At 42.7% G+C, this 24,731-nt stretch overlaps 1 protein-coding gene across 2 annotated transcripts in view; it reads left to right on the top strand.

The window, feature by feature from the left end:
* The first annotated feature begins 3,640 nt into the window (after positions 1–3,640).
* Positions 3,641–24,731, top strand: part of CDH2 (cadherin 2) — a 216,090-nt gene continuing 194,999 nt past the window's right edge. The window contains exon 1 of one of the 2 annotated variants that reach the window (XM_025987992.2): positions 3,641–3,972. Coding sequence is in view for 1 of the 2 variants with exons in the window: in XM_072732109.1 (XP_072588210.1) it covers positions 5,567–5,626 (60 nt within the window). In the remaining variant the exon portion in view is untranslated. Of the gene's footprint in view, positions 3,973–5,332; positions 5,627–24,731 lie in introns of those variants that run through there. The other variant, XM_072732109.1, reaches the window with a different exon arrangement.

Below are 24,731 nucleotides of genomic sequence, written 5' to 3'. Positions count from 1 at the left end.
TAGTACTGGAGGAGGTGAGAGGAGTACTCACTGAGATTTCTCAGTTACTCTGCTCCAAATCCTCAATGGAAATATACATATTTAATACAAATATAGATAAAATGACAGGTCCGAACTGTGTTCCGCTGTGTTCACATCAGGCTTTCTTAAGAAATACTGATATATTTTACATGTTTTAGAAATAATAAAAAGGAGTCTTAGAAATGTTAAGAAACTCACCAAAGTTCAGAGACCTACATCCGCCTAAATTCAAATCCAATAATCTATTATATCCTTCTGACTTCCAGAAAGGGATTCTTTTTTGGGAGAGGAAGGGGTGTTCCTTGTGATACAAAGCCTGCTTGTGAATTACCTCCCTGGTCATGGAAATTTATGATTCTTTTATGCACTTATTTGACCACATGTACTTCAAGTTACTTACCTGGTTATATTGTTCATGGAAACACTGAGTTTGATTTCCAGATACCAAAAAATAAAAAAAAAAATAAAAAAATAAAAAAATTAAAAAAATTAAAATAAAAATTTTTAACCAAAGGAAAGAAAGATAAATAATATCTCCCAATAAGAGTAGATTAAAAAAACAACAAACAACAACAACCCCAAGTTTTTTTCTAGTGTTTTTTTTTTTTTTTCCTAGTATTGGAACAAGTGACGTTTCTGGTTGAATACCAAATGAATGGCTAGTTTGTACTTAGTCAGATTGTATGAAAGATACGAATCTTGAGGGGGGCCTGGGTGGCTGGGTTGGCTGAGTGTCTGACTCTTGATTTCAGCTCAGGTCATGATCTCAGGGTCCTGGGATCAAGTCCCAAATTGGGCTCCATGCTCAGCATGAAGCCTGCTTGAGATTCTCCTTCTCTCTCTGCCCCCCACCCAATCTCTCTCTCTAAATAAATAAATAAATAAAATCTAAAAAAAAAAAAAGGATATGAATCTTGAAAAACCAGAATCATACTAAATATAGTGAATCTTGAAAAACCAGAATCATACTAAATATGCTTAAAATGGCACATAAGAACTGAGAGCTGCAGAGAGAAAAGTAGAGTTATGTGTCCCATGTTGCATATGCTGCAAAGAACAAAATACCTAAGAGAAATAGTGGGCAAATCCCTAGTCTCATTAAACTAACTTTCTTTCTTTTTCTTTCTTTCTTTTTCTTTCTTTCTTTTTCTTTCTTTCTTTCTTTCTTTCTTTCTTTCTTTCTTTCTTTCTTTCTTTCCTTCTTTCTTTCTTTCTTTCTTTCTTTCTTTCTTTCTTTCTTTCTTTCTTTCTTTCCTTCTTTCTTTCTGTTAAACCTTCCTCTCATTCCATAATCTTTTTTTTTTTAAAGTTAAAAGGGACTCTCTAGATTAATGTAAAGAGCCTAGCTAGGATTAGGAGTAAGAAAGCCCATGTCTCATCAGGCTTCCCTACTTGGCCAGCAGGTAGTCTTTTGTACCTCTTTAAGCTTCTGTGTTCCTGGAAAATAAGGGGTTGCATGGATAATTTTTAATTTTAATTTAGAACATTCCATGACTCTGAAATGGGTATAACCCAGGGAAGGTCAATGTTAATACACTAAGCTAACTGGGGAGAAACTTGCAATGTGAGTGCCACTTCCTAGGGAAGAAGGGACAATCCTAGCTTGCCATAGTTGGGAGAAAGGAGGAAAAGTTGAGGAGTATACCCATTCAGTTATTGGGAAGGACACTTAGCAGGGTAATGAAAAGAATGGTTCCTGCCTTGAAGCTGTGTGGCGGCCTCAGGGAGGGGAGGGGAGGTTATAGGTGGGGGTGCTACAGATAGACTACTAGGATTTGTCATTTGTTTCCAAAGTGAGGACCCTTTCATATAAATATTCAAATGATATATTTGTAGGTTTAGCATCTCCTGTTTGAAGAACACACCACAACAAAGTTATGATTTTACTTTGAAATAAATGTTAAAATCATCACGGTATCTATACACACAGGAAAACTAGCTATGTGTGCAGGACACATGGTTTATTCAGTCTGTCCACAATACTTGGTGCACATATTTATTTGCAGACCTCTTGTAGTAAATCAGCAGCAGTCCGCAAGGCCAGAAATCAAGGGATTAGGCTGATCGGCTGATGTTCAGTGTATGAGCCCAGCCTTAACTTTTATTATTTTCTTGTCTTCTTCCCCTTCCTCTACCACCTGGCTGTTTCTCTGGATCACTGCCAAGCCCCCTGCAGCCCTGGAGTTCTGCAGGCTGATGGCAAGTTAGTCTTCTGACTAACAATGCTATGATCCAAGGCTGAAAATCTTGAGAGTTTGGTCACCATTTGCCCAGAGAAATGAATGGCCCCATCATTAGATTATCTTAACTTTGGTGCAGTGGAGGCAGGGCTGTGTTGCATGCAAAGTCAACACTAGATCTAATTTTATTAACATCAAGTGGATGCACAAAGTCTCCAATAACATGATTTTAGACTCGCCTATTCCTTCTTGTGATAAAAGGCTGATTAGCAAGATTTGGTTGATCACGTGATCAAGTTAATCTCAGGCAAGTTTCCAAAGCAATTCACAACCATTGAAAAATGAGAGGCATGCAAGTTGGATCAAATTAAAAAAAAAAACAATGCTTCGAGTTCTTATCTGTATGATCAAAAACTATTGGAATCAGAGAATGAGTTAGCTGACAGGCATTCCAAAGCAGATTTTGAAGTCATAATAAGAGTTTAATTGACAAGGGGCACGATGTTTAAAGCTTCTAGCAAATAGCAATAGAGTTACTCATGCTGAAATCTGTTCTAACTTTAAATTAATCAGAATGGCAATAACCATCAATGGCTACTGCTGGGAGTGGGGAGGACATAAACTAAGGTCTCATGTCCAGGATCACAGCTTCATTCTTAGGCATGAAGACAGAATCTATAACTGCCACTTGTTAATACAACAAACAATTTCTCCATATTGCCATGAAATGTTTTACTGTTACGTATGACTCCTTGAAAGTGGAATTTATCAATATCCTATTGCAAGAACTTTTTGGCTGGTTAGCAATAACGTGACAATAATATTTGGCAAGGAAAAAAAAAAAAGAGAAAGAACAAGCCAAGGCTTTCATCTTTAATTAACATGACCTTCTTTATTTTTTTTGAGAGGAAAATCCAGGAATTTTTTTTTTGAGATTCACTTTAGAAATGGCCTACAATATTATGTTTTAATTAAAATTGAATAAGCTTCCCTATGAATATTAAATTTTTAAAAGCCTGGCCAGCAATAGTACATTATTAAAAGCCGCATCACTCATGTCAAAGAAATCAGTACTTGATTTTTAGATATTCATCATCAAGTTCTTAAATGATCAGAAGCCTGAAACTCAAACTCAAACAATGTTAGTACTTCAGTTATTCTTCCAAAGTGGAAGAATAATATTCATTAACTGCAGCGAAGTTCGATGATCTCCAGAGTGTGGAAACGCTTAGGTAAAAATTGGTATTTTTATTTACCTGTAAAATCGAAAGAAAAAAAAAAAAAGGTCCTGGAAAAAACTTATCATGTAGGCAAAATCAATCACTCCTCACCCCTCCCTTCATTCCACAAATGCTTGTGACCCGAACTTGTAAAGTCTCTCACTTTTTTTTTTTTTTTTCATACCACTTCAAGTTCATGCCTTAAGGAGAGGAAGCAGAACTCCTTTGCTTGGTGCGAGCTCCCTAGCAGTCATTTCATCTTTTGGATAATCCTATTTTCACAGCGAGTTCTGGCTTTTAGGGAGTTTACCCCCCCCCCCCCTCTTTCTTTTCCTTTTCTGTTTTTCTTTGTTGATGTTGCAGCACATGGTGTAGGGAGGAAGTCGAAGTCCCTGAAACAGCCAGGAATCCTGAGTAATACCGCTAAGGAGCTGCAAATATAAAACGGGAGACTTCAAATAAAATAACACGCACTCTCAGACTCCCAGAGGGAACAAAAGAAAACGAAACAAGAACACACAAACTTGGGCTGTTCCGGTACATTCGCAAAGGTGGGAGAAGTGGGCGCGAGCGCGGGGGGGGGGGGGGCGCGGCCTCCGCCCTCCGGGGCCCGCAGGTGGCTCCAGGCCCGCACCCCGGACAACAATGGCCAGGATGGGCTCCGCCTGCGTCGCCCGTTCGCCGTGTGCCTCTACCCAGAAAAATAATCTATCCAGCGAGGATGACGGAACAGAGAAAGACGCGTGTGCCGGGCCACCGAGGAGGCGGTCTCCCCCTTCCCGATCTCTCATTCCCCATCGCGGTCCAACGAGGAACCTGCCAAGCATCAAGTTCCCGTGCAAGTTGTTTTATTTCCCGCAGCCCCTCCACCTGCCGGGCGCTGCTGCGCGCACCCCAGACTCCCCTCCGGCGACCCCCCGCGGGCTGCAGCAAAAAACCCGGGGTGCTCCGGCGGGGCGGGGCGGGCGGCTGCCGGGGATCCGGCCGGCTACCGCCGCAGCTCAGTGGCCTCCGATTGGCCACGACGCGGGCGGGGAAGCTCGGCGGAGGCGGGAGGCGGGGGCGGGGGCGAGGGCGGCGGCGGCGGCGGCGGGAGGGGAGAGGCGAGGAGAGAGGGCCGCGCAGCCTGGCAGCGCGTGCGGCGAGCGCGGGGAGAGCGGCGGCGGCGGCGGCGGCGGCTCGCGTCGGTCGCGCTCGCGGAGGCCGAGCGGGGTGCGCGGGCGGCGGCGGCGGCGGCGGGGGTGGGGCGGCGCGCGCGAGTGAGCGGCGCCGGGCAAGGAGCGGCGGGCGGGTGCCGGCGCGCAGGCAGCAGGGGCGGCCGCGGCGGCGGCAGCTGCGCGGGACGGAGCCGCGGCAGTAGCGGCCGCGCCGGCCCCCGGCCTCACCCCTGCGCGGCCCAGGCCGGAGAACAAGCTCCAACTGCCCCGGGGGCCCGGAAAGGGGGAGCCGGGAGGCGGCCGTCGGCCCGCACGCCGCGGAGGCGCGGGGCGGCGGGACTGCTGCCCTTTGTGGGCGCAGCGCGCCCGGCCCGGAGCGCCCTGCCCGCGCCGCTCTCCTCGGCATCCTGGTCCAGCCGAGCGGCCCTGGAGAGGGGACCCGGAGGAAGCAGAGCCGAGAGCCCGAAACCTCGCGTTGCGGAGCGCCCCGGGAGCGCCCAGCCGCGCCACGTCCACCTCCGCATCCTACACCGGCGAGGTCCCCGCCGCCTGCATCCCTCCCGGCTTCCGCTGCGCTTAGGGCCGGCGCCCAGCCGCCTGCGCTGCCACCGCGGCCGCCTCCACACCCGCGCGCTCTCTCTTTCTCTCTCTTTCTCCCTCTCTCACACCCTCACCCGCACGCCCGCCCCCTCCCCCGCCCCCGCCCCCGCCCCCGCCCCCTCCCCAGCTCCTTGATCTCTCGGTCTGTTTTATTACTCCTGGTGCGAGTCCCGCGGACTCCGCGGCCCGCTATTTGTCATCAGCTCGCTCTCCATTGGCGGGGAGCGGAGAGCAGCGGTGAAGGGGGTGGGGTGGGGAGGGGAAGGGAAGGGGGTGGAAACTGCCTGGAGCCGTCTCTCCGCGCCGCTGTTGGTGCTGCCGCTGCCGCCGCCGCCGCCGCCGCCGCCGCCGCCGCCTCCGGCTCCTCGCTCGGCCCCTCTCCGCCTCCATGTGCCGGATAGTGGGAGCGCCGCGGACCCTGCTGCCGCTGCTGGCGGCCCTGCTCCAGGTACGCGGCGGTCTCCGCCGGCCGGGCCGCGGGCGGGGTGGGGCGGGCGGCGCCGGGTCCCTTTGTTCCCCGCGCCGCTGCGGGGCCAGGCTGCGCACCCGGCAAGGGAGGTGCCGCACCGCGCGGCCGGGAGCTGCGCAGGCACGAGGCTCGGGTCGGGCGCAGGGGCAGGGCCGGCCGGGCCGGCGGGTCTCCCGCGCCGCTCCCGGCGGGTCCCGAAGGCACGGATCGCCGGCCCCCTCTGTTCTTCCTTCCGGGCCGGGCGAGCTTGCAGGGGGTGTCTCCAGGCAGCAGAAGGGTGAGGCAGGATAGCTCCCAGGTTTTGCAGTTTTCTACGCTTCTCGCCCGTCGCTTTGCACTTTGCTCCAAAAAAAAAAAAAAAATTTTTTTTTTTTGTTTTTTTTTTTGTTTATTTCTGCAGGGATGGGTCGCGAGTTTGCAGTAGGAATTCTCACTCTGGTGTCTTAGTTACGGGACGTGCCTCCACCCCACCCCACCCCGGCACCCGCGCGCCTCCCGGTGCCCGAGGGCTCCACTGCCCTATTGTCTTTACCCCAGCCCAGAGTTGCCTCCTTTTCCTGCCCCCTTGCCCCCCCCCCCCCCCGTGTTCTGTGTCGGTCCCACCTGGAAGGAAACCTCGTCCCCTTGCCCCGGAGACTCTGCGGGCCGGGCCTCCGCGCCCGGCCCCTGGCCCCGCATCCCCTTCTCCCGGCGGACGGGGCGAAGTTCCGTTACTCGGCTGTTATTCGTCTCCCTCTGTCCGCTCTGTCCCCTGCGTGCGTCCTCGGGGACGCCTTCGCGAGGAGCCTCCGCACTTTTCACGCCTTCGGGAGAGCGCCAGACAGCCTCTTCCCGGCATCTGGACCAGGAGGCTTCTCCGCGGCAGGAAGCACCTGCTCCAGGCAGGTCGCGGGCTCCCTGGCCCCTCGGCGCCACCGGCCCCCAGCCCGGCTGACCGCCCAACTTTCCCGCGGCGTCCGGCCGGAGGCTGCCCCGAGGCCCCTCCCGGCCGCCCACAGGGTCCCGGGAAGCCACGCGGGGCGCGCAGGGCGGGGGGGGGCGCGGGTCCCGAAGCTGCCCCCGCAGGCGATGGGGTTCTAAGGCGGCTGCAGGAGAGGGGCGTGTCCCCCCACCCCACCCCACCCCCGCATGCTGCTCAGGGTCTCCCGGGAAATCCGCCCGAGGGGCTCCCCCCGCGCACCCTTGCAGCTGGGGGGTGGCCAGCGGGTGGCAGCTCCGAAAAGTGCGGGCGCGGCTCGGAAGTGCCGCTGCGCCGGGGGCGGCCCGGGCAGGGACAGATGGTGCTGATCGCCCCCCTCCGCGGTCTTCACGGGTCAGGGCCTGGCGCGCTCCGGCCGCGGGGCGGGGGGGTCGGCGCCCGCGGTCTCTCGCGCTTTCTCCGCCGCCCCCTAGAGGGGTGTGGGCAGGGGCCGCTGGAGCCCTGTCCATGGTGCGCGGCTCCTCGGCGCGCCCTGCCCGGCCCCGCGCGCTCTTCTCTCCCCCCGGGCCGTGCCCTCCCGCTGTCGGGCCCGGCGGCCGCCCGAGTCCCGTCTTTTCTGCTTTCTTGGGTTTCTCCTTTTGTTCTTTCGTCTCCCGCTGGTCTCCCTCCCCTTCCCCCACCCGCCAGTCCGCCCCCCTCGGCTCTCCTGACTCTGGGGTTTCAGAACTATGAGACTGGACGTTTTCGGCCTCTGCAGTTTTGGGAAGTGGATGGAATTTCTTCTGGCTGGGGGAGGAGGAGACCTGCCAGTCACTTGCTAACAAAAGTATCTCCTGTTATAAAACCGCCCTTTATTCTTGGAGTGCGCACTCCTCCTTCTTTCACCTCCTGCCGCTTCATTTATTGTTTCTTCTTTTCAAATAGGACTTACTAAAGGGGGCTAGGCTGAAGGGGAAGAAGAGGGGGAAGAAAGAAAAGTACTAGAGTGGTTTGAAGTTTAGGGAGAAGGCAAGATGAACTTAAGAATCCTGTGGACAATCAGACATTTTCCTTTTCCTTTTACACAAAGAACATGTCATAGATGAAGTCTTATTTTTAAAATCAAAAGCATTAATTTTGAACGTCTTTGAGTGGTCCTACTAATTTACAAACAACTTTCGATAAATGTTCAGAGTCTGAGGCCAGCAGTAGATGGTATGTTCACTAACTTTTTGATCTGAAAGTAAGTTTTAATTGAATACTGTGCAGAGAGGGAAGGACAGGAGGCATTTGTTGGTAATTCATGCCGTGGGACTAAGTGTGGTACCACCGGAGCAGTCTCATTTTCTCTTAGTCATCTGCCTTGAAGTCAGGTGTGAATTTCATAAGTCATTTTCTTCTTTAAGCATGTACAAAAATAGCATTTATAAACGTCGACTAATGCGGTTGTCTTTACCATCCTATGATATTTCTCACTTTCTTCTAGATGGATGTTATGCTGACTTTTGTAAACACTCAGGAAAGGGGAAATTCTAACTTTGTCATCAAGTTGTTTGGCAGTCTCCTAATTCCTAGGTACAAGTTAAGCAATCACTTTGAATGATTTGCAAGGTCATTAGGAGTGGAAGCAGAGCAGTTTATGCAACGTGAGTTTTAGGGTTAAATGCACCATGTGGATTGTACAACTGAGATTAGGAATGACTTTGTGCTAATGGCCTGCTTTACACACCAGAATAACAGAGATCTATCTGCAAGGTGAAAATGGCCCCTCTGCAGTCATCTGCTATTCAAGTCTAGTTTTTTTCTTTTTAAGGTCAGATAAGAAGACAAGAGTTTTAGGGAAGAGGATGAATAGTTTTTAGTAATAGATACAGAGCAACCTTTTTTTTTTTCAGACCAGTTTAAGACAAATAATTAAGTATACAAAAGGACTATGCGTTTATGTATTCTCTGAAGTGTCCCTTGTTTTGCTTTGAACACTTTTTTTTTTTTTTTATTTTGGGAGATTATTAGTTTGGTTGTTCTGTTACTTGGATTTACATAATTCTAGTCGATTTTGCACATTATGATATTCAGCTTTAAGATTTTCTCTATTACTCTTCATTTTAACTCATTAGCATTGTCCTTTACACTAAAAACAAAAAAGTTAAATTTAAGCATTAGATTTCAAGGATCGAAGGATATCACAAAGTTAAGACAAACTTTCCTTTTAAATTATACAAATGACTTTCAAGGTCTTCAATAGATTATCAGGAAAAAAAACAAAAACAAAAACCACCAATTTTACTTCTACTGCCTACCCAGTAATTACTAGACTAGAAACCTGCTTTGTTTTTCTGGTTCACATGTTAATTGCATAATTCCATTGTTCTAGTTTAAATACACTCTGTATGGGTTATGAAGCATCAAAGACATCACCTTAATGTTTGTAGATACCCTGGATTCTTACTCTTACCACATAGGTCCTGCTTTCGACCCTGAGGAAGTATGAAAAAAAAAATGCATAAACCGTATGTGATTTTCACCTGTTAGGTGTATGCATTTTGAAGAGATTAGTATTCAACACATGAAATGTGTGAAAAGAAGCTTTATTTTACGGTGTAGGAAACCTTGGATGCAGTAATCATTTTAAGTATGAAACATTTATTTTCAGTGTTTGATTTTCATGTCTTTGTAACAACTTACTGTGAAAGTAAGGAGAGATAACATAGTTGATATTCACAGTTTATTCTACTTAGTGGCCATAGTTATACATATCTTTGCCCTTTTCTTATCTTGTGTCATGTGGTCATTACTCATAGATGGTGGTGCATTGCAAGCATATACTAGGTGTGATTTGAAAAATAATAATTTGTGCATGCATCCTAAAATATTTTATGGACACATTTAAAAATATATATATATGGAGATACCTATGAGTATATATAGATATCTTCATATATGTATATCTATAGATATCTCCATATATATGATTTTAGGCCCCAATTGCAAGTTCAGAATTTACATACAGATTGTACTTTTTGACTTTCATACATTCTTGGAAGTCAGCTCTGACCAGTCTTCTAAAAGTTCAGACTGAGATTTTATTTAAAGAGGAAATTCTTTTTTGATTCTGTTTTTTTACATATAGGGACTAAAGTCTTCTTGGAGCAGATTATTTTGGTGACTGTGTATTGCACCAAACTGTCCTTAATTTCCCTTTTCACTAAAAATTTGCAATTCTTAAATCTGTTGTGCCTCATTAAGCTTTAGGGTTATTAATCGGGAAATGTCAAGACTTAAAGCAACAGTTAATCTTGCTTTAAAGTGCCTTAAAAAAAATCCTAAGTAACTCAGATCCCCATTCTGTTTTCAAAGGGATATTCTTAAGTTAGAAGAGTGATTTTTAAAGAAAAATCCTAGATGTTATTTAAGAAATGTAGTGTTTGTGTATATACCCTACCGTTTTGCCCAAGTTAACATTATTCAAATTTGTTCTTTTGGCTCAAATACAAAAAGTAATCAAGTTTAAGCACTGCACAGACTGGTGGTGAATTTTATCAACGATTTTAAAAATATGATAGATTTGGAATTTGGAATTTATCATTTGAATATTTCTTATCTGCCATTAGTATACCTTCTAAAAGGACCTAAGCATTTTCAAGTTGTGTTAAGAACTATTTCAACTGAGTTGACATATAATTTGTATCAACAAATCATTATGCTTCCCATTTCTGTCTTTTCCTACCAAAAACTTATTTTTGTTTTAATTTTTTAGCAAATTATATCAGTTAATTTGAGCAGATGCTAGTCTTTGTATATTTAACTAAATGTAGATCCGTTTTAATTAAACAACCCTATTCATGCCAGGGAAGAGGTATGTACAGATAAATGTTTTAGTTTGAGCCGTATCTTCTGCATATATAAAGTGATGTCTTTAAAGTGGCCAGAAGGTGAATTCTAGAGCTTAATGGGACCTTTTAAAAGATTGGGATTTAAAGATTAAGATCTGTGTTACAACAGAGTTTTTAAAAGGAAAATTTGAGTTATAAATAAATGCTTTTCAGTTCTTATTTCTTGTTACTGTCTTTCATACTTCCTGCACTTCCTTGTCTGACCTTCCACTGTACTTAGAGCAATACCCAAGCCCCCTGGATTGCACTTATTTACACAACATGTATGTTCAGGATTGCTATCTACATACGTGTCTTCTGCAACATTTATCACAGTTTGGCATGAAGTGTCAATTCAGTAATTAATTAATACCTTTGTGTGTGCCATCCAAGGTGATTTGGGCACCAAAGGCGTAATAACTTTATTTTATGCAAATGAGCTGCTGTTAGGTAGTGTCAAGGGCAAGAACTAGTGTCAAGGGCAGGAAGCCTGGGGTTCTAATCTAGTGCAGATGTAGTTTACGCCTTTAAACTCTCATGACCTCATTTTCCTCAATAGTAAAATACTGGGTCCGGTTGGATTAGTAGATCTCTAGGGGACTTTCCAGTTCTGTGACTCTTGGGGCTGCTGAAAAATATCTCCCAAATGACTCCTTTTCAAAGACTTTGGAATGACTTTAATTTTTAACCTAAAATGCAAAGATTTTCACATACTCAGAGTGGTAGAGTATCATTTTGAGGGTCATTAACAAGAGTTTATTATATATATGATAGGTTAAAAGTAGTCTGTATTTTTTATATGCTTGACTTCTAAAAATATTTTTTCCCCCCATTGGCTCTGCTGCTTTTACCACTAAAAGTAAACTATTTTTTGGGTTTGACCTAAAGGAAGAGGAATGTGGTACTACTAAGAATAAAAATTATTCCTTTTATTCCTTTTATACTTTCATGTTTCTTTGAAAGAAGATAGCTTCCATGAGAACCTTTGAATTGAATGATGTGGGTCAGCACTAAAAATATAGCCCATTGACTTAGCGAGTTATTTTTCTACAGATGTCTGTATTCATGTTGTACACGTGATTTATACATACATATATACATATATAAGGGTATGTGTTGGAAGTATTGTTTATAATTACAAAGGGTTGGATTAGTTGAACTCTGAATGTCCTTAGTAGGAGTTGATTTAGTAAATTATGTATAATATGCAGTCAGATATGAGAGCCCTTATTGAGTGAATGAAGCATTTTAGTTCTAGTTCCAGGTCAAGAAAATGGTTGTTAAACCACCCAATTTTCATGCCATAGCCACGTACCTACAAGTGCTTCAAAGTACAGCAAATATGATCAGTGGGATTTCAAGGCTTCTGAATGAGGAGGAATTGGACAAAGACCACAGTGGAAGCTGTAATGAAAGAATAGAAAATCAAACAATATACAGATAGGATGAAGATGGCCTAAACTAACAGAACATCCTAAAGTTGTGTTGAGGACAACCTATAGTTGGCTGAGCTACAAGTAGGTCTAAAGAAGATTGGCTAATGGGTAGTTAAATAATAGATTAGTTTCCATGTTGTATATTAAAATGACTACACTGTACTGAGTTATTTGTGCCTGAGATTATATTAGTTGGTTAAACCATTGTGATATTTCTTACATTTTTTTGACTGAATATTTAATTTTTCATCTGTTCTGGAGGCAAAAATGTGGTCTAAATTGTAGTCTAAAGACCTTACTACTATCTTGAACTTGAGATCCAGAGGAATAGTTAGTGTAGCAATCAGATGTTCTGGTCTACTGCCTTGATTAAATAAATTGTTTAACTTGGGTTTTTCCCAAGTAGCATTGGGAAAATTAATTGTGTAATGCCTTTAAAACAGCTTGAGCTATTTAAAAGGAAGTGCTATTATAAATACAATATGGCAGTCATATAGAGAAGCGCTTGGAGACATGCTTGATCCATATGCCTACATATAACAAAAATAAATAAGTACTGGAGTAATAATATATACTCCTATTTATTGTGATTTTAACATTGGTTTGTGTGTTAACTTAAAAATTTACTTGACCATAGCATCCTTATATATATATTACAATTTTAATATTAGTTTTGTGTTAATTTAAAAACAATTTTTTGGGCAGCCTTGTTGGCACAGTGGTTTAGCACCGCCTGCAACCCAGAGTGTGATCCTGGAGACCGGGGATCAAGTCCCATATCCGGCTCCCTGCATGGAGCCTGCTTCTCCCTCTGCCTGTGTCTCTGCCTCTCTCTCTCTCTCTCTGTGTGTGTCTCTCATGAATAAATAAATAAAATCTTAAAAAAAATAAAAACAATTTTTTGTGTGACCATAATTGAAAATATTTATACCCAGATTCCCTCCTCCTCATTCTGATATATTATAATTTTCAGTGAATTAGTAAAAGGAATTATTTAAAAAAAAAGTTAAGTAGAGGGGCATAGTTTAGAATATTATTCCAGAAATTACTGGAAATGAAAATGTGAAATGACCATTTTTCCCTCATTATTAAAATAAGTTTTGAGTTTATTTGACTTTCTTCTGTTGCATTAATAAAGTTTTTTTTAAGTCTTTTTATTTGCTTATTTTTTAAATAATCTCTGCACCCAATATGGGGCTCGACTCAGGACCCCAAGATCGAGAGTCACACACTCTACACCTTGAACCAGCAGGTGCACCTAGTTATTGAACTTTCCTATTACTGATTTCAGTAAGGATGGCCTTTTCAGTTTTAAGACATCTCACAATTTATTTTTATTGTCAGTAGGTCATTCATATAACTCACAAAAGCACACATACCAGAGAAAACCATTAAAACTTTAGATATTTGCTGCCACCTCCTCGAATCTTTTTTTTTTTTTTAAACTAATGTCTGGTAGTACTAAACCTTTATAATAAAATATTTTTAGTTTTAGTGAAGAAGACTAATATGTTATCTCTGTTAATTATTTCTGTAACCCTGTGAGATAGGGTTTTAGTGAGTAAAAATTCCCATTTTAGAGATGATGAAAGTGGAACTCGGTTTGAGTAGTTTTCCTGAGAATCCAGAGTAAAACTGTATCTGTCAGAGTAGATTGAGCCTGACTGTGCAAAGCACATGGTTTTCTCCCTCCCTCTACTGGCTGGGATCCTTTCAATACAATGGTACTCAAGGAATGAAGATTGCATTAGAAAGGAGTTTTGGTTCCTCTTTACTGAGTTGATAAGATATTTTTCTTTAAATAGTCAACTTCTGAGTTATCTTCTCTATTAATTTTGACCTTAAATATTTTGGCCTCTGAAGCCAAAATGTAGTGCTTGGTTAGGATTTTCACTCATTTTTAAAATATGTTAGAGAAAGAAGAAAATACCATAGAGAAATAATTCATAATCACTTTTATAATGTTCTCCAAGTTGTCTCAGTCAACAAATAATATGCTGATAAGTGCTCAAAAGTAATTTTTTTGTGTGAATCCTAGAACTTAAAATATTTTCTAAGAGCCTAGAGGCCCTCAGGCTGTGCATGTTTTTTGTTTTTTGTTTTTCTTTTTTTGATACTGGTTTTTCAATGTTTTTTTCTGTGAAAATAAATTCAAGAGGCTCTATTACCAAGTTTTGAAATATGTTTAGTGGCACATTTTCCATGTTTGAATCATCTGAATTACTTTTTCTCCCACAAATGAAATTATTTGGGGTCTTTTGAAATATATATGTCCACATCTCGAAAGGAACTACTAAAGCAGATTCATGTGAATGTTTTGCGGAGGGACTTCAGTACAGACATGGATTTGTTTGCTGAGGAGAAAGCCTAAAACTGTTTTGCTTGTAACGTGACCTATTGTAACTGGGTGGATACAGTTGGCTTGACTATAATCTCCAACAAAATGTCTCTTGGTTGATTGGGAAGCTATTAAGTGAACTCTGAAATAAATGACTAAAAAGCCATTAATTTTACTAAGTTTAAAAAAGATATAATCCACTCCTTTTGCTTAACATAAGTCTTTAATAAACTAGAGACTGTGACCACTTAATTTTTTTTTTTCTTTTGTTGTCTTAATTGGTTAACACAATGGGTTCAAAGTCTGAAGTTCATTCTTTATGGCTTTCTGGTCCAGTAAATCAAGGAAAAATGTGTTTCCTGTGGCCAAAGTATTAGCCTTTTGCAGCTCCTTTGGCATCCACCCCTAGTAGAGTTCATTTGGTGCTAACATGTTCAAAATTAGCTTCTAATGTCCTGCTTCCCCAAATTGTACTTTAGGGAATTCAGAATTCAGATTTGATAAGACACCTAAACATATACACTCACAGTTTCTGGAACTACCCAATGCATGCAGGAAAGTGCAATCATAAGTGGATATCCTGCTGAATGTTCATATATTGAACCTCCTAACTGAATCAGCACCCAATCAAGACCTCCCCAGCACCGCATGAGTACCCTCCTCCAATTGTAACCATCCTCCAATGCTGAGGATTTGTTTGACTTCTAATACCACCTATTACTTTTGCTTATTCTTACGGAATCATTGTGCTTTATGGCATCACCTGCCATATTCCTTTTATGTCTGACATCTTCCACTCAGTTTTAGAGTTGTCCATGTATTTGTGTCATATGTATTATAATAGTCAGAAATTAGGAAAGATTCATGTTATAGAAATACCCAGAAATTAGGGAAGATGAAAACTGATTTTTTTTTTAAGATTTTATTTATTTATTCATGAGAAATGTCATGAGAGACACAGAGAGAAAGCAGAGACATAGGCAGAGGGAGGAGCAGGCGCCATGCAGGGAGCCTGATGAGGGACTTGATCCCAAGACTGCGGGATCACACCCTGAGCCAAAGGCAGATGCTCAACCGCTGAGCCACCCAGGTGTCCCTAAAATACTGATTCCTTTTTTTTTTTTTTTTTAAAGAATGGAGTGATTATTTCACTGCAGCTAAAGTTTGCTTGAGTATTTATGGTTTATCAAGCCATGAAATGACACCTTTTGTGGGTTTTCCTACTCAGATTTTTTCTACTGTAGTTCTTCAATTTGGCAGTATTATTTAGCCAAAAACCAAAAAAACATTTAGAATGCAGTATGTTACTGCCTCTATCAGAAGGAGGATGGAGACAAAGAATTATATGTCTTTGATTTGAAGTCTTCAAGCAGAGGATTGGGTGTTAACAGATTCTAATCTTTTCAGTGATGCTTCTTAATACCTTCCCTGAGCTTACTAGTGACCCACTTCTCAATGAGGTCTTACCCAGATTTAATTTTAATTTAAAAAACTTTAAATGGAGGAGTTGTAATGCCATAAACTGCTAGCTTTCCAGCTGTTCAGTGCATCTTTGGGTACAGTTGACCCTCTTTTGTGTTTGTTTGTATAGTTTTTTTTTTTTTTTAGATCTGAGAGGTTGCCATCAAGTATGCAGAGTGCCATACAATTGTCCCAAGATCTTTCTTTTTAGAGACCTTTTCTCTCCATTTATATAATGGTGGTTTAGTAGACCAGATTCTAGATGGAGGATTCCATGCATAGTGATGAGGACTAAAGAATCAAATTCCAGCCCACCAAGGATTTGTTTGCTTCAGGGCAGCTCTAATTTATTTACATTCTTACACGTGTGGACTTTATTTTACACTATTTATAGAGATTGTACTTTTTGCATGGCCTCCGCTTATTGATAAATACTTTGTATTTCACTTGTGTTTCGCTCCAACCCATAAAAGTAATTGTTGACGTGCAGTGTTTGTGTTTTTGGCACTAAACTTTATTTGCAGTTCTGTCTTTTCTGTTTGACAAATACTAAGAACATTTGGGGAGAATATCATAATCATTGATTTAATTTACAAATCGATTTATGGTTAACTTCTTTGTAAATGAAACTGAGTTATCCATGATTTGATTTATCATCCTCCCTTTATTTGAGACTGTCTCTATGGAGCTGTGTTTAAAAGGAGGGATACGGGATACTGGTATATTTACATGTAGATAACAATGGACGATCTGCTGGTGGCTTAAACCATTTTATGACCTAAATAAAAAAACGCATTTTTGAAAATAGTGAGGTTACTTTTTTTAGTATTTGCAATTATAATAGACTTTGTCATCTTATTTTTGAGATTGTCATCTTATTTCAATTTTAATTTTGTCAATTCTTATTCCTTATTTTCCTAAGTCTTGGTTATTCATAATTTTTTAAAAGATTTTATTTATTTATTTATTCATGAGAGGTACAGGAAGAGAGGCAGAGACACAGGCAGAGGGAGAAGCAGGTTTCCCGTGGGGAGCCTGATGTGGGACTCGATCCCTGGACTCTGGGATCACGCCCCAAGCCAAAGGCAGATGCTCAACCACTGAGCCATTCAGGTGTCCTGGTTCTTCATAATTTAAAATACACACACACACACATTTTGTGTTCCTGGAATGCTACTCTGGTGGTTGTGCCAATATATAAATTGAGACCATCCACCTTCAAACACAGTCTTCCTAAACCTCATGCTGTATCAAATTGTATGTATCTGTGTATATTTTCACATTTAGATGTTTACTTATCTGAAATTTCTTTTTGTGTGTCGTGTGAGGGTAGGGAGTCTTGCTCAGTTTCTCCCACCAAGATTTTATACACATGATACTCATACACACCAGCATATGAGTGGTTGTCATTAGTCAAATGAAACTTCTTTTTTTCTGAGCAGAAATGCTCCCTTTATTAAGTTCAACATTTCTAGATTCTTGGTTCTTGTCCTTTTTTATTTTCCAGTTGTGCGGACTTGGTTACCTAGCATGGCAGTGAGGCATATTTGTTAAGATTGGGGTCTCTGGAGCTAGTTGACTTGTGTTTGTGCCTCAGTTCTGACACTTGGTTGTTATGTGCACTTGGACAACATGACATTTTTATGATAGTATCTATCATAAGGTGATTATGAAAAGTAAATGGGTTAATATATATACATCACTTAGAAAAGTGCTTTTAGATGGTAAACAAAGTATATAAGCTCTTTAACTGAAGATTTGGTGGGCATATCGAGGGATAATTTAATTATTTGAGTAAATTTGAGCTCTGGGCTGTTCAAAGCTTTGTTCTACATTCAGCGTTCTAGCCAGATTACTTGTAACCCTGTAAGGACTATCACCAGTGTCCCTTTGACCCCATTGGGAAGCCACAGTTGAAGGACACATATTTTAACATTCCTCTTTAAATTCTAGCAGATGTTGTCTAGGCTGATAAGATTAGGGAAAGAGGTTAATATATATGGAGTGTTATTCTGCCGGCAATTTGATTTGGGAATTACAGGTAATCGAACAGAAGCTATTCTGGTGTCTTCTAGGTCTGTCTCTTTGCTTCTGTGATTTAATTCTTTAATGTTCTGATATTGATGCAAGTATGTGTGTGTGTGTGTGTGTGTGTGTGTGTGTGTGTGTTGAGACTAGCCTGGAACCAGAGTAACTTACTCCTTTCTGAATGCTTTTAACATGATGATGAGGAGGACCTAATAGACAGAAGGGAGTTGAAGATAATATAATGTTGGTTGATGCCAGCACAGAACCTGCAAAAACAGAGGGAAGATTCATTGTTCTTAGAGAAGCTGATGATTTATTGGCGATTCGATGCAGGAAATGTTACTTTTAACTGGGTTTCATCCTGCCCTAATAATAGCATTTTTGAGTAATTACTGTGTTCCAGGCACTGTTTTGAGTACTTTAAGTGTATTAACTCATTTAATTCACAAAAGATTATATTTGTTTTACATATGAGGACACCAAAGTACAGATAGTTTAAAACAATGTGCCCAAAGTGATTTTGTTAAGGGAAGGAACTGGGATTCAAATGCCAGCAGCCTGATGTCAGAGCCTGTGTTCTGGTTTGGTATTTATTTGAGTGCAGGGGGGGAAAAATTAAGGCAGGATTGGCATCAGTTCTATCTTGTATATATATGAAGTTCAACCTTTTAAAAAATATTTTTTAATTGGAAAATGTGATACATGTGAGGGAATATATAAAACATATATGCACAGTGTAAAAAATAATAAAAGTGTATGGGACACCTGGGTGGCTCAGTGATTGAGCGTCTGCCTTCGGCCCAGGGCATGATCCTGGTCTGGGGATTGAATCTCACATCGGGCTCCCTATGAGGAGCCTGCTTCTCCCTCTGCCTGTGTCTCTGCTTCTGTCTGTGTCTCTTAGGAATAAATAAATAAAATCTTTTTAAAAAAAGTGTACAAATATGTCAGTGTAACTACTAGAAAGGTTAAGAAATGGAATATTGCCAGTACCTTGGAAGTCTCCAGAATATTGTTTCTATTTCCATTCCCCTTCCCCCTCCAGAGGTAACCACTATCTTCATTTTTCTAATTAATTATTTGTTGTTTGTCTTCATAGTGTTAACCATCTTTGTATATATTCCATATATATGGGGGGAGAGATGTGTTTATGTAAGTGTATATGTATTATGCATTTATATATAAATGTGCCTTGCATATGTGTGTATTTATGTATACATATATATAATGTGTTTTTTGTGATTTGCTTCTTCTGCTTAGCATTCTGTCTGTGAGATTCATTCAGTTGAGTTGTGTAACTATAATTTGTTCGTTTTCACTGCTCTAGGGCATTGCATGCTATGAATATGGTAGCATTCACTTATTCAATTTGTTGTTGATGAGTTTGTGTGTGTGGCTTCAGAATTTTGCTACTATGAATATTCCTGTACTTGCCACCTGGGCATTAAGTGTCAGGGACATTCTAGGACTGCATTTCTCAAACTTGAGCTTGTGTAAGAATCACCAGAAGGCCCGTTAAACATAGATTCCTGGCCCCACCCTCTGGGCTTCTGATTCAGTAAACCTGTGGTGGAAACTCAGAATGTGCATGTCTAGCAAGCTCCCAGGTGAAGGAGTGCTGAACTGCTCTGGTATATGTACCAAGGAGTAGAATTGCTGAGTTGCAAACAGGAATGTTTTCCAAATTGGTCCACCAGCACCATGTACGTATTTCTGTTTTTCCATAATTTAAGCATATGTTGTAGCCAAACTTTAAAATTTTTAACAATCTCGTGGACTGCATAATGGTATCTCCTTGGTTTCAATTTGCACTCTCCTGGTTACAGATGAGTTGAAGATTGTTTTTATATGTATTTTGGCCTTTTTATCTTCCTTGAGGTGTCTGAATGAATGACAGATGACATTTGTAATTTGTCTATAGCTTCGCTTTACTGTTTATTGCCTATTCCTTTTGCCTAAAATTTTCAGTTGTGGCTTATGTGGTGTGTTGCTAAGGATTGAGCCTTCTTGAAAGCTGACTCATGTGATTAAATCTAATATTTGCTGAGTGCTTACTATGTGCCAGGCCAAGCCCTCCACCTGCATTGTCTCATGTAATCTCACATCAGCCCCCTGAGATAAGATAGGCATTATCATCACTATCCATTTTACAAATGTCTGACTGAAGCCTAGCTTAATGCATTCCCTTAAAGGCACACCTCTAGGAAGTGGCCATTGGGAACTTGAACAGGGTTTTGCCTTGCTGGTAACAACCAGTTCCTTGGAAGTCTGCAAGAGTATACACGGTGGGAGCAAAAGAAACTTGTCTGTTCTAGATCTTGGAAGATAGCAGCCTGGAGGAGGATTTAGACTTTATAATCCAGACTTTAAGGATCTCAGTTTCAGGGAGCATCTTTGGCCTTATGAATGGGAAAGTTTAATAGACTGAGCCAGAATTAGGATAACATGGAAGTAGGCAGTTTCTGTCACTAGCCACAGGGCCCCATGGTAGTGATTTTAAGAGATGCAGATAACTGATGAATGATTGACAGTTCTCTGAATGGCCTTATTTTTCCTGACCTCAACCTGGCTGGGCCCAGCACTGTAGTCACTGAGTAGTCCAGAGGTACACATGACTTTCTCTTCCTAGCACCTGGACTTCTGCAAGCACTTAAAGAGACTTGGATGTCTGCTCTTGGACCCTCTGTGGTCAGCCATCCTGGTGGCTTGTGGCTCTGCCAGTGTATATAGGATATATGGTATAAGGTATAAGGATGTTATGTAGTCTGGCTTCTTGCTGATCTTTGAGCCTTGGCCTTTGAGTATTAAGTAATATTGAGACTTTGTATGTAATTTGGGTGTCTTTGAAGAGACCTAATAAATAGTGCTGCTTATCCATCTAAGTTCTAGACAAAGAATAAAAGGGTCAGCAGAAAGAGAGTCAAAATACAACCTTTATTACTGATAAAGGTGAGAGTGGAGAACATGGATTAAATAAATTGGATCTCCAAATAATCCGTGCCCCCCCCCCCCCCTTGCCTCCCATCTTCAGCAATGCTGGGTGAGGGCCAGCCTCCTACCTGGGGACCCTGCTCTTACATCTTCACCTGCAGCATGCTGATACCTGCACTGTATAGGCAGGCTGGCTCCCAGCATCAAAGAGGGGATGAAGATACTGAACTCTGCATGCACTTTTGTTTCAGAGGAAAATGCCAGAGAGGCTGACAGAGGTCCGGAGTGCTATTGCTAGTGTAGCTCCCTCTACCTGAAAGTAGGGAGTGAGGGTTCCCGTAAACCTTCCCCAGATTTTGGACTAACCATTGAATGTTCTTCACCACCAAGCTTGGGCTCATTCAGAAGTATGAAGACTGACCATGGCGGCGGGGTGGGGTGGGGGTAGGGGGGGAGATGGGCCTCTGTTAGGACTGACTTGCTTCCAACCTCATGAAGCCTTAGAAGATCAATGGTTTTACTTTTTAGAGTCCTCAAGCTTAATGCAGCATGCAAGTTGATCACAACAGTAGTTGCACAGCCTACAAAGTTAGAAGGCAAACCCATCTCGATCTCAGAAGATTTATCCTGGACGGAATTAGGACCCCAGGACCTGCCTCTGAGTGTCCCAGAGACCATAATAGAGAGCCCATGATATCTGAGGGAAAGACTCACAGTGGGCTGAGAAAACCTTCCGTTTAGCCTTACCTAAATGCTAATCAGGCTAAGCTTCTTGTCTGTAATCCATGACCTTTGAACTGAACACAAAGGTGAAAGGGGAAAGGAAGACTTAAAGATATTGAATATGATGGATGGAAGTCAGTGAAGACAGGGATTGCCACCATCGGATATTCCTGAACCTTGCACATAGGTGGCAGTATCCCAAATGTCAGCTTTCTCAGAGAAAACGCAGAACGTCTGGGTGGATCCCCTCCCCTTGGGTGAGTACAAAGTGCTGAATATAACCTCCCACTAGGAGCCTCTCCCTGCTGGGTTTTGGTTTGCAACCAGCACATCACAACCTGCCTCACCATTCCCTGTGAAGCCCCAGGAGACCATCAGCCTGGGGTTGTCACCAGCGTGGGCTGTGTCAGGTGGGTAGCTGTGGGACACCCTGCCTTGGGAGCAAGTGTTTTCAGGCTCTTGCCACTTGCTGTGAGGTTGCTTTAGCCAAAAAGGCCCTCTGCAAGGCAAGATTTCTCCGTCTGAAAAGACCAGTCCAGATTGCTTGCTTGGAATAAGGTGGATCCCAGAGCCTGTGGACAAATTAAGAGCGTCCAGGGTATGGGTTTTTTTGCCTTTGAATGCAGAACAGACTTAGAGGCAGCCAATCCAGTGCTGCCCTCTAGACCTGTCAGTGATTTCAAGTGAGAACCTTGATAGGACTCTGGAATTCACTTTTAAAAATGGCAACTATTTACTTTGCTCAGTAGTCTTTAGGCAGTAGATGTTGAAATAATCTCCTTTTTCTGAGCCTCAACTGTCTCTGTGTATTCATTCAGCCTGGGGCCCATGGGCACCTCCAAAAGCTCTGAGCTGCCTCAGGCCTTTGCCAAGGGGCCAAAATGCTGTGGCCCTCCTGCAAAAGTGTTCATCATTTGGCTAAGGTCACCCCACAGGTCCTGCCTGTTTTCCGAGATCCCTGGCCTGCAGCCTCTCCTGAGGCCCACTGTCTGCTCTAGGCCCTACCTCTGTAAACAGCCACTTTCCTGGAGAATAACAACCATAAGTTGTGGTCACACATCAAGATCAAAATACCCTGTGGTTTAGGAATTAAAGCCTCTTGATGTTAAAAGCTACCTGCCCAACTATAAAAACCGGCCACACTGCACAATCAAGGCTGCAAACCACCAAGTTGAAAAACATACAGGCCATAGTAAAACATCCTTTCTTTCCTGTCCAGAGACCCAGTACCTCCAGGAGTATATTCTTCCCCAGTGTTGGGTATGCAGATAATATACCAAATGTGTCTCTGAAGGGGCCCAATAAATAGGACCTCTCCTCCTGAACCAAGTTCTGAACCAAGTGAAATATAAGCCAACAGATCCAACAATTGGGAAAGGAGAATATCACCTGGTTCTGATAAAGGCTGGGCTTGAGGGTGTGGCTTTTGTCTGTTGCTAATGGGGAGCCCCAGGATTCCACAAACATGCGCACTCAGTTGTAGGCAGCTCTAGACACCCTCCCTCACCCCCCAAATGCTGCAGGAGATCTGCAAACTCCCAGCATGGAAAATGAGATCACCACACTTGTTTTCTGTGGGCCTGTGACTCCCCAGTGGGAGAAGTAGGGGACAAGGCTGGGCACCAGCTGCCCAGATCGTTCTTTTGAATTCAGTCTTCAGATGAGTTTGTTCTTCTCTCTAGGGCAGTAGTTCACAACCTTCTTGGCCTTAGGATCCTTTTAGACTCTTAAAAATTATTGAGTGCCCCAATGAGCTTTTGCAACATGGGTAGTATCTGTCGGTATTTAGCATATGAGAAATTAAACTGAGAAAAAACTATATTTAATTCACTTAAAAATACTAAACCCATTATATATGTAACATAAATAGCAATTTAATAATTGAAAAATAGCTGTCTTTTCCAAGACAGAAAAGATAAATTAGTGGGAACAGTAGCACTGTGCATATATGTTTTTGTAAATCTCCTTAATGCTTGGCTTAATAGGAGACAGTTGGATTCCTGTTTCTGATGCTGCTTTAGCTCTGTTACAGTATCACACATCGCCTGGCCTCAGGAATATTCCACTTGACACTTGTGAGACATTGAGAGTGAAAAGACAAATAATGTCATTCTATTAGGAGAAGAGTTTTTGCTTTTTCAGATCTCCTGGAAAGATCTTGGGGACCTCCTAGTATTCCCCAGCACACACTTTGAGAACTGCCATTCAGGATAGGAGTGATTGGTGGAGAGGAAAGAGGTGGGAGTGTTAAGAGTTAACAGCATTCCTTCCACAAGAAAGGAGCTTTGGAGAGGAGAAGGCATTCCCCCTTATAGGTGACACAGTGGAACTGTCCAAATGCCAGCCTTAAATCACTCACCACGGCCTTGGGTGAGAAAAAATGCTGGTCTTCAGCCCCTGAGTTGAGACCGGAACTGATGATATTAGCTCTATAACCTCTGAGTTAGCATGCAGAGCTCCAGGGCTTCCTTCTTTATTGCTTAACCTATTGGAACACCACGGGGCAGGGTGCTGCTTGGGAAACGAGTTCAGGAATGACTTTGAACTCTGGTGTTATTGACAGTGTCCTATTCTCACTGTAGCACGTTTCTGGAAGCTGTGCTGTGAATGTTATTTTCTCACAAGAATAATGGTATAATTGGGTTGGCTTTATCTTATCAAGGACTTAGAATTAGATAAATCATCACTATGGCCAGCTATTCAGATTAAATCAGAGTTATGGAGACTGTAAACGTCTGTAACCATTTTTAAAAAGTGAAACCATTAAAAAGAAAAAAAGAAACCATGCTCTAGGTTTTATGAAATGGGCCTAATTATAGATGAACACAAGGGAGTCTGGAGTATGGGAAGCATGTGAAGAGATTACATACAATAATTATTTCTTCATCAATATTACCTACTGAAAATTCATATATTCGCTATATGTATTTGCTGATAACTTTCCATGTGTAGGGATACCTGGGTGGCTCAGTGGTTGAGTGCCTGCTTTCAGTTGAGGGCGTAATTCCGGGGTCTTTGGGATCGAGTCCTGCATGGGGCTCCTCACATGGAGCCTGCTTCTCCCTCTGCCTGTGTCTCTGCCTCTCTCTTTATGTCTCTCATGAATAAATAAATAACATCTTAAAACGAATTTTTTCCATGTGTACTTTTAGAGGAGCATAAGGGAAGTGGAGGGGTTTTGAATTTGGATGCTTATTAATAAAACAAGATGTTTAGGGGACTGGGTGGCTCAGTTGGTTAAGTGTCTGCCTTCAGCTCAGGTCATGATCCCAGGATCCTGGGATCGAGCTCAGCAGAGTGACTGCTTTATCCTGTCCCTCTGCCTGCCACTCCCCCTGCTTGTGTTCTCTCTCTCTCTCTCTCTTTCTCCCCCCTGTCTCTGTCAAATAATAAATGA

Source organism: Vulpes vulpes, chromosome 13 (genome assembly GCF_048418805.1).
Source record: "Vulpes vulpes isolate BD-2025 chromosome 13, VulVul3, whole genome shotgun sequence".
In the NCBI taxonomy this organism is placed as follows: Eukaryota; Metazoa; Chordata; class Mammalia; order Carnivora; family Canidae; genus Vulpes; species Vulpes vulpes.
This window is presented reverse-complemented; position numbering and strand designations above follow the sequence as displayed.